The sequence below is a fragment of the Zingiber officinale genome, chromosome 4A (assembly GCF_018446385.1).
Source record: "Zingiber officinale cultivar Zhangliang chromosome 4A, Zo_v1.1, whole genome shotgun sequence".
Taxonomy (NCBI): Eukaryota; Viridiplantae; Streptophyta; class Magnoliopsida; order Zingiberales; family Zingiberaceae; genus Zingiber; species Zingiber officinale.
The window spans coordinates 2003852-2014387 of record NC_055992.1 but is presented as its reverse complement, the minus strand read 5'-3'; the positions used below and the strand labels follow the sequence as shown (position 1 = coordinate 2014387).

Sequence of the window (10536 nt, the reverse complement as noted above, 5' to 3'; positions counted from 1 at the left end):
TCTCAAGTACCTCAGTACTCTTGTTATCCCTTTTCAGTGCTCAACACCAGAATTACTCGTGTATCTACTTAGTTTACTTACTACGTAGGTCAAGTCTAGTCATGTACAACTCATCAAGTATATCAGACTTACAATCACTTGAGAGTACTCTATTTGAGAGATACTTTTACCTCAATTTTTCGATAAAAATAATTTAACAGTTTAGAATAGATTTAGGAACCAAATATAAATTTTTATCTAATAGATTAATTAAATATTTTCTTGGAATGTAATTTCTAGGTATTTTTATAATTTATCCCTATAAAACATAATATACAATTTAGTCCTTTAATATTTAAAATTAGACATTGGTAAGAAATTTGAGTGTGCATAATTATTTTTAAATATTTCTTTTTGTGCTTTTAATTTTACATTTTCATCATTGAGTTTATCAAATTCTTCTTTTAAACATAGAAAGTTTTTTTTATATTTATATAGTTTATCCTTTTTTTACATAGACTTCTAGATAACAGCTGAATTGCATCATAAAATTAGTTGAGAGGTAAGAGTTGTACCTCACTTACCATGTAAAACTCATCGTTCGAAGGTCTCCATTCATCATTACTCTCGATGCTCATCTCGGATATGCTTTGGTCATCTTCTCCTTGATAAATAGTTGTTAGAGATAGTCCAGTGTATTGCTCCATCTCGGATTTGGATGACGACGATTCGTCCCACGTCATCTTTAAGTTCTTGTGCTTTGACCGTCTTGCCCCTTTGTCTTTCTCCTTTTTTGCTTTTCAGCTTCATTCTTCTTGACTTGTAGCACTAAAGCTTTCTTTTGCTTCAGATTAGCTTTATTACCTGTTTCTTATCAAAATTATTAATTTTAAAAAATTTACTAAACTTCCTTATCATGTAGACTTCTTCATTTTCATCAACTGATGATTCTAACTTTGGCTCGATCTTCTTAGTTTTTAAGGCAATATTATTATTTGACTTTTCTATGTTTTTAAGACTTGCACATTGAGACTCGTGAAGTTCAAAAGTTGAAATAAATTCTCTAACGTACTTGCCTCGAGATCCTTGGAGATATAGAATAAGTCCACTATAACATCCCACTCGGGTGTTCTCAGAAAAGTATTTAGCGTTTATCTTAGTGAGTCCCGATTTGTTTTCATTTTTTCGAGATTCGTGAGTCCTGTGATTAGCTCCTTGATCCTTGCGTGTAGATGAGCTATCGATTCTTCCTTTTCCATTTGGAGGTTACTGAGTTGGTTTCGGAGCAAGTCTCATCTGCGAGTTTGGCATTCGAGGTCACTTCGTGCAACTCTAAGAACTTCTCCTAGAGTTCTTTAGTCGAGTCATAGCTGCTGATCCGATTAACTTCTTAGGGTGGAAGGACGCTCGACAGGTAAAACTTTGCTTTGTCATTTGCCATAGAGTTATTTTGCTCCTTTTTACTCCAGAGGTGTTCTTCTTTTTCCTCTTTATGCTGATCTCTGGACTCTACAAAACCATATTTGATCCTAAGAAAAATTTCAAAATTAGTCTTGAAAAATACTTCCATAATGTGTTTCCAAAGTGTGAACTCCCCCTCAAACTTTAGTGGGTAGATGTTGAATTCATCCATCATTTTCATGCTTTAGCAAGCAGTTAGTCTGTCTAGAGTGGTCTGACTCTGATACCAATTGTAGGGTTAGACCGGCTAGAAGGAGGAAGGGTGAATAGCCTTGAAAAGAAGTTAAAATAATTTCTTACTTTTGAATAGAGTAAGGACACAATATTAATTAAACACAAAAAAAATATAAACACATAAGTAAGAGGATAAAAGAATTTTACTTGGTTACAACCTAGTGGTTGTTAATCCAAGATAGTTGAAAGCTCTACTAAAAATCTCCTTCGTGAAGGCGGAGTAGTATCTTACAATCTTTGAAAGCTTAGAAATAGGTAGGAAGTTGAATGCAATGATTGATTTATTATTATTAGCTTCAGGAGGCATTTTATAGCCTCTTGTGATAAGTTACTGTTGTTTGGAGGTACCTCCAAAAGGATCCAGGGTGCCTCCAAACAGATAAACTATTATCTACTTAGCAATGGTCGGCCAATGGTTCTGGTGCATTGGAGGGGCCTCCAAGGGCTTTGAAGGCGCCTTTGCGCCTTAACCTAAGGCGCCTTAGCACCTGTGCTCGAGGTGCCTTTGCGCCTCTATTTCAAGTGCCTCCACACAGCCAAGGTGCCTCAAGTCTTGCTAATTCCAAAAGTTAACTTCCTTCACGCGGGTGATGCTCCGATCATTCAGAGTTGAGTTCACTCGAACCCAACTCTAACCTTCTCCTTGAGCAAGTTTCCTCTTTGGCTTTTCGTCTCTCGGATGCACTACGTGCGTTCCTTCTTATCCACTGGTGTACTCTTTTGTAACTTCTCGTTCTTTAGATGCACCAAGCCCGCCAGTCCACTTCCCGTGTCATCCTTCTTATTCTCTACGTCTTCTGCTCGACTTCTTGTATTCGTACAGTCCTGCACATTTAGACACAAGGCATCACAATGACATAGGACCTAACTTGACTTGATTAACCACATCAAAATCAACTTGGGGTACTTACATGAGACACCTCAAATTAGAATGGAGGTGCCTTGGATGTCTCGTAGAGCAGTTGCTACGGAAGAGACTTGAGGCATCGCATATTGGACTGGAGGTGCGTCGGATGTCCATCATAGCAGTTGCTACGGAAGAGACTTGAGGTGCCTCAGTTGACTGGAGACACCTTAAATGAACAATAGTTGAGGCACCTTAGTTCATTTGGAGGCATCTTCAATGAAGCAGAATGTTGCAATGTGGATAAGAAGCGGAAATCTGCGTTAGTGCAACTGGGGTGCCTCCGACTTATTTGAGGCGCCTCCAAACAACCAAATTAAAAATGAACGTTGCGTGAATAAAACTTATCTAGTTGAAGGTGCCCTAGACCACTAGAGGTGTCTTAAACTGTCACATCAACAAAATAGTCACTTTGACCTTGAAGGTATAAATAACACCTTGAAGTCTGTTGTAAAAAACACACATGTATTTGCATTCCTATTCTCGTTTTTCACTTTATGAGCTTTTAACCGTTGTCCCAACTTTATCGAAGAAGGAATTTTTGATATTGCGCTTTCACTGTCTTGGATTAACAACTGTTAATTCGTTGTGGGTCGGCTACAAGGGTGAATAGACGATCTACAATAAAAGTTAAAATCTTCTCTCGCTATCGAGTTTAGCAAGGATACACAATTAGTTAAAAAATAAATAACACAAAGAAATAAGAGACAGATAAGTTACTCATTTACAATATAGATGGTTATTAATATAAGATAATTAAAAGCTCATTAAAAAATTATTTCATGAAAATAGAAAAGTCTCTTATAAACTTTAAAAACTCAAAAATGATCCATGATGCTTCCACACAACTGAAACACCTCAGGTCTATAGTTAAAAGTCAACTTCCTAGTTGATCCTTTCAAACCTTATATGGATGATATTTCGATCCTCCATAATTACGCTCACCTTGTTTTTTTTGCTAGCATCCGAAGTAGGGAGTTGTAATTTTGATTATTCAGTTGAATGCGGGGTTATATTTATAAAGGAGTAGATTTTTTGATCCACAGACAAATGGATCAGGGGATGATCCATTTTTAATTACGATCGGATTGTAATTGTGATCCAATCGTAATTGGTTATGATCCCTCCTTAGGTTTACGTCTCCGTCAAATTATAATTTAAATCGGAACGGATAACTGAAAGCCGTTGGTAACCTAATGAAAATAATGAATTTAAAAAAAATAACAACTAATTATAATTATAATAAGATCATAATTACAATCCGATTATAATTAAAAATAAATTATCCCTAATTTAATTTTTTTTCCCAAGACATCCGGTCTCATATTTATAAATAAAAAAGCTTAAATTTCTTCTTTAGTCTGACTGGTCCGTGGACCAGTGGCTCCATGTCCATTTGCTTCCCCATCGTTTTCGTTCCCTGCAGCGTCGTACATGCCATCGCACCAACTTCCCATTGACTCCACCCGAGTCTTCTTATTGAAATGATTCGTTTGTTTCTCTGCTCACTTTCTGCCTTTACCCTTTCCGCACCTGCAGAAGCAAGACTGATCGAGGAGAGAAGAGGGGAGCTAGGAGGAGATGGGGAACAGCTTGCTCAAGTGCCTCGGAGGGGATTGCATAGACGTTGAACCACAGGTTGTCGTCGTCCAAGTCCCGGTTCGAGATGGGGTCGCTGCTCTTGCTCAAGACCTCTTCACCTTTGAGATAACATCCCAGGTTAATCCGCTCTCTTCCTATAATGTTCCACCTTTGTTTTGATTTTCTTTCCTTTTCGATAAAAGAGATCAGCTTAATTTAGGCCTGTTGTCATGGTTGGAGTTGTGCATGATTTGTGCTGTATCAGGTTCCCCAAGGACTAGACCAGCGCGTGGCTCTCTCCAAGAAGGTGCTGGCTATTTGGTGAGGAATTAATGGAAATTATGCTCTTTAACTGCAATCACTCTGTCAATTAAGAGAAGATAGCAGGGATTCTATCATGCTTTGAACTAACTCACCTAATGGATCTATTACAGAATTTGATCCTAGTTTTGCATGTTTAGAGCACAAGAACTGTGATTTACTGCTATGTTTTTGTCACTAAGTTGCTTTTGTCTTTTCAACTCGGCTGTGCAAGTTGTAAATGTAGTTTCACATTTGAAAGGCCAACATTTTTTTTTTGTTTGACTAGGATTTTCATTCTTTTCTTTTATCATTTCTCCCTGAACATGAGTGTTGTTGATTGAACTATCCATCTAGCTTCACAGAGTGAGTGAACTTTTTCGACATAGTTTTAGACAGCACACTTCATAATCTTGATTCTGTCAAAGAAAAAAGAGAGGATATGCATCTGTTTTTGTAAATGCTTCTCAACGTAGGTATTTGTTGAAGTTACTTGGCTTTCTCTTCAATCTAACAATACTACAAGTCAAATTGGGAGTTATATTTCGACAAGTTACTTCTGTTAGAGACCATGAATCCACCAAATGAGCTTTTTTCTTTAGTTTAACCGTATCCAATCCTTAACAATTTTCATTATGAAACATGATATTGCCGATGTAGATGTGCAAAATAAAAGTTGATCAATGGATGCTTATATTTCTCCTATTTGATACAACAGGTATAAGCAACTATTAGAAGCATGGAAGGAATCCAAGCCAACACCAAAGACACAAAAAGCGGCAGCTAGTCTCATCATTCAAACACTAAGTAGATATAACCGAGAAGAAGTAGAGGTGAACTGTATGATCTTACCTAAATTAATCTACATCTGTTACAGTTGGTCAAATGTTTATAGACAGCCACTCGTTCCTCATTTTGTTTCTGTTAAATCAAGATCATTAATAATTTGACATGCTGATTGATACCTTCTTCAGAGACTGCTTAATTACTATGATCTTCCTATTCCTTCATCCCACGAGATTCCTTGTGCGCCATCGTCATCAGTGTCGTTGCCCGAAGGAGTCCAGTTTGTGCTATTCACACTTCCTGTGAGAAAATATTGACCTTGCATTGGGCATGTTAGAAAAAACATTCTGATACAATGTAGTGCTCCATTATCAGGTTAATGCTAAGGATGTAGGTGATGGGGATGGCATAACAGCATATGTGGACACTGCAGACCCAAGGGAATCAGCTGATGTCCCAGCAGAGGTCCATGAAGCCGTCTTTCAAAGGATCGAGGCTCGAGCAGCCCGGAATTTTAGAGAGGCAGATAGACTCAAGAAACGCATCTCCGACGCGGGATATGTGTAAGACTCGGTTTAGTTTGTAAGCATTTGAATTTCTTATCCAAATTATGATGCAAACACCAGTTTAGTTTAGTTTAGTTTAGTATGATCATTCTTCTATTCTTGGCAGATTCAAAAATACTGGAAATGGCGAGGAGATCCTTGCTCGAAAATACAGAATCAGATTGAGGTAGGTACCTTGAGTAAACTTGAAATTTGCTTGCATCTGATGGACGGACAACGTTGTAAATTTTAATAGGGGAGTTGATGCACCAGAGAGTCAAATGCCATATGGGAAGGAAGCCAAGGAAGAACTAGCTAAGCTCGTTCAAGGAAAATGTTTGAGGATCGATGTGTATAATATCGATCAGTTTGGTCGACATGTTGGAGATATCTACTGTGATGGAGTTTTCGTTCAGGAGAAGCTGCTAAAGAGAGGCTTTGCATGGCATTTCGCGAAACATGACAAACGCCCTGAATTCGCGAAGGTGATAAGACTATTTTAGTCTCTTGTGATTCAAATATCAGAGATTGGAAAGTCTGCTTGATCTAAATACAATTGCAATATTTGTTCATCTCAGTGGCAGCAGCAAGCGCGTGCTGAAGGTAGAGGCCTTTGGGCTTTATCAAACCCTGAGAAACCATGGGAATGGAGAAAGAGTAATCCCGGGTGGAGACAAGGGAACCCTCCGATCGAAGTATATTGATATAATTGTTTGCTATGTTTCAGAATTCTAGAGTTATTGTCCAAGAACACAAACTGTGAGCAAATATGTCTTGTAAAAATGTGTATTTGAGTAAATTAGTGGAAGATCGTTTACAATCTCATCACAGGTTGAATTGGTGCGCTCATGGAGTCTTCTTCATCAGTCTCCGTCAGCTTCCTGAAGAGGCTTCCTTCTTCCACATCGTAGGAGTTGCCGGTTCTCACCTCCTGCGCGAGTGCGCACGCCCAGCAGAAGATCCACTTAGCGTAATCCACAATCGAAGCGGAGAACCAGCAGATTCCATCCCCTGGGAGCTTGAATCTTTTCCTCATCTGGATCCTCCAGAACCCGCCGTAGAGCAACCCGAACACGCACAGCACAGCGCCGGCGATCCCGATCGCGTCGCCGATCACGTAGTTGTGTATGTTGAGCGCCGCGATGTTGAAGATCCAGAAAGGAGCGAAGCAGAGCACCAGAAAAGTGGAGACGTGCACGTACATGTTCCCCATGCCGAGCCTCTCCATGTTCCAGCCGAACACGCAGCAGGTGCAGAAGAAGGAGAGGCAGCAGATGGAGGTGTCGTCTCTGCAATCGAGCAGCGCGCCGTTCCACTGTGGATTCTTCTCCGCAATTCTCTGATCGAGCAGCTTGAAGCCCTGCTTCGAGGGCTTGTCGCACTCAGGGGCGGCTGCGCCGCCGCAGTCCCGTCCGAGAGGACTGCAAACCGCGTACAGAGCTGCGAGAACCGGCGCGGTGATCCCCAGCGCGAAGAGCGAAGCCTCGAGAGCTTCGGGACGCGATTTGGAGGAGTAGCCCCAGTAGAGGCCGCACAGGGCGTACTGCGCGAAGCAAGTGAGGTGGAGGAGGAGGAGGAGGACGAGCATGTGGAGCCATTCGCGGGGACGGTAGGCGCCGTTCTTGCAGTAAACTTTCCTGAGCTCCACCACGTCCTCGGAGCTCCATCTACAGAGCATGAACAAGTGGTGGAAGAGGTTCGGGTGCTGGTAGAGGCTCATGAGGGTGAAGAGCGCGTTGAGGAATTGGTTGTTGATCTCGATCCAGTGGTTGCGGAGGGACTTGGTGGGGAAAACGCGGTTGAGCAGGCCGAGGAGGAGGCCGCCGAGCATGGCGACGGAGGCGGCGACGCAGAGCAGCCAGAGGAGGAGCGCGATGTGCAATGGGTTCTTCAGCCATTCCTTGCCGGTCCTCAATAAGGAAGCCCAGTTGATCCTTCTGAAGAACTGAAGGTGCCGCCGAACTCCGGCGACCGGCGAGGGCACCGAAATGGAGATTTCCTCTCTCCGGTGGAAGAAATCCAGAATCCACGCGAACTTCGTGCCGCTCTGCGCCAGCAATCTTTCCTCCAGCGGCGGCGCCTGAATTTGTATCCGGTCACCGGATTCTAGTTCATCGCCATTGGCATCGACAGTCACCATCCTGATAAATCTTGCTCAGTTGAGATCGCACCGAACAATCTAAACCTGAAAAACAAACTTTTACCTCGAGTAAGCTAGAAATCAGCTGCCGTTCAGCAACTTTCTGTGATCGGAAGAGCGGAAGCTTAATTGAGTCATAAATTCATAATCAAAGCGAGTTAGTTGCTCCTCCGCTACCTACCAGCCTTGGAGGAAGAAATGAGAGGTGCAGAGTCAACCGTTTGAGGAACGAAATTAATGCAAAATTGGAGCTGGAAGCAGAGCATGCAGGTCGATCGGTGGTCTAATCAATGAGAAGGAAGGATATCTAATTCTGCACTAACTGTATTTCTTCGTCGTTAAGTTTGTTGATTTGCTTGCTTACTTATTAATTAGCAGGCCAGCGCTGATGCCGATTTTACCGTCTCTGACCGGGAAGAACAACTATAGTTCTTATCAAAATTTCAATTATTTTATTTTAATTTTACAAAAAGCGCTGATACTGATTTTATAATCTGCATCTTACTGTCCGTCCCAATTATATCAAGACTAATAGATTAAGAAGTTAATTTGTAATCAACCGTCAATCATCTTAAATTGGTTAATAACCATCATTGATAATGTTTGGATTACATGAATGAAAATATAAATAAGAGAATAATTTTTTATAATTGGTTAATAACTCATTCCCATGTCCTCCCTCAATAAACAATTACCTTATTTTCAACAATCAAAATATTCCTTTATTTCAAAAATAACCTTGACCCAAAACTAAAATTTTCCCCATTAATATCAAATATCAAAATATATTTATTTAATTTGTATTTCATATCACTTTCTCTCTCTTTATTCTCTCTCATCATATTTTCTCTCTTCTTATTTGATCACGCACTTTTTCTTTCCTCAATCTCTTTCATCAGACCATCACACTCTCTTCCCTTTTTTTTTTTTATCACACTTTCTCTTTTATCATACTTTCTCCCCCCTCGATCTCTCACATCAAACTCTCTTTTCTCTTTTTTTTTCTCATAGTATTTTCTTTCTCATCATGCTTCCTCTCTCATCAAACTTTCTCTCTCCTCAATCTCTCCTATCACACTCTCTCTTTTTTTTTTCTTAACACACTTTCTCTCTCATCATATTTTCTCTCTCATCAATCTCTCCATCACACTCGTTTTTTTCATCATACTTTCTCTCTCCTTAATTTTTCTCATCACACACTCATTCCTCATTTTTTCTCATTACATTTTCTCTCTTTTCATCCTCTCCCATCATATTTTCTCTCTCATATATTTTCTCAATCCTTCTCTCATTATGCTCTCTCTCATTACACTCTCTTTCCTCATTTTCTCTCGTCACACTTTCTCTTTCTTCATTCTTTCCCATCACACTTAGGGGTGAGAAAAATCTCGGTTAAACCGAACAAACAGACTGATATTTTAATTTCGGTTCGGTTAATTCAGAATTTCGATTAATTCGGTTTTATAAATCGGTTATTTCGGGTTAATCGGTTCGGGTTCGGTTTTCACCTTTGTTATTCGGTTAAACCGAAAAAATCGAACTTGAACCGGGCTTAAATCACAACTAAACCGGTAAATCCTAAAATCCCTAATCCTCTCGTCTCCCATCTCCGCACGAGTCGCACGACTCCCTCCTTCGCCGCTCACGCAGTCGGCTGTCACGCGACTCACGCTCTCGTTGTCGACTGCTCTCGCCGCCCATCACCTCTGGTCTGCCCTGCTCAGTCCTCCTTCCTCTCGTTGCCGAGCGATTCCACATCTCCGCCAGTTCTCCAGCCATCCCTCCTTCCTTCTCCGAGCATCTCCTCGACCCTTTTTGCTCACTGCTCAGCCCTTCCTCCTTTCGCTGCTCTCTCCGTCGGTCCTTCCTGCTCACTGCTCAGCAACCCTCCATCCTCCCATCGCTCTCTCTGTGTTCTTCCCTGCTCACTGCTCAGCCCTCCCCTTTCCTGACACTCTCAAGTCTCACCGCTGGCTCATTCCTCCAAACTCCAGAGCTCTCTCATCCTCACACCACAGTCCACAATAGCCAACAACTGCCCTACGGGCTACGGTGTGGGTAAGTAATACCTACTTTTAACTTACTCAATATTTTGAAATTAGTAACATCATGCTTAGTCATAAGTTGAACTCAAATATTTAACAGTAGTCATGCTCTCTCATTGATTTTGTATGACATATGAATTCTTTGTTGAACTCAAGTATTTAACAGTAGCTAGATTAACATCATGCTTAGTCATAAGTTGAATTCATATTTATCTTTCAATTTTGGTTATTTCTATTTTAAACAGTGTTATCACACCATATAATATTTTGTAAACAGTGTTTGTGAATCATTGAACTGTGATCACTGATCAGTAATTGTCTGATATCAAGCAAGGAGATTTATCAAATATGGATGTTACTAATAGTTGTTCAACATCACAATCTGAAAGTGGTCCTACTGTGGGAACAAAAACTACTATAGATTCCAAAAGAAAAGCAACCAAAAGAAAAGCAATGAAACCAAGAAGTGAAGTATGGGATCATTTCATAAAGTTTACTAATGATGCATCAGAGATAAAAGCCAAATGCAAATATTGTGATAAAGAATTTTTTTGTGATCCA

General features: G+C 40.5%; 2 protein-coding genes across 2 annotated transcripts; one reads left to right on the top strand and one right to left on the bottom strand.

Moving 5' to 3' along the window:
• The first annotated feature begins 4055 nt into the window (after positions 1-4055).
• Positions 4056-6615, top strand: LOC121969225 (probable staphylococcal-like nuclease CAN1). Its single transcript, XM_042519190.1, has 8 exons — positions 4056-4297; positions 4425-4480; positions 5178-5292; positions 5434-5547; positions 5621-5808; positions 5918-5977; positions 6047-6275; positions 6369-6615. The coding sequence occupies exons 1-8, from the start codon at positions 4160-4162 to the stop codon at positions 6492-6494; spliced, it is 1026 nt and encodes a 341-aa protein (XP_042375124.1). The 5' UTR covers positions 4056-4159; the 3' UTR covers positions 6495-6615.
• LOC121969224 lies at positions 6605-8026 on the bottom strand. Its single transcript, XM_042519189.1, has one exon. The coding sequence runs from the start codon at positions 7928-7930 to the stop codon at positions 6605-6607; it is 1326 nt and encodes a 441-aa protein (XP_042375123.1). The 5' UTR covers positions 7931-8026.
• Between the last annotated feature and the right edge of the window lie 2510 nt (positions 8027-10536).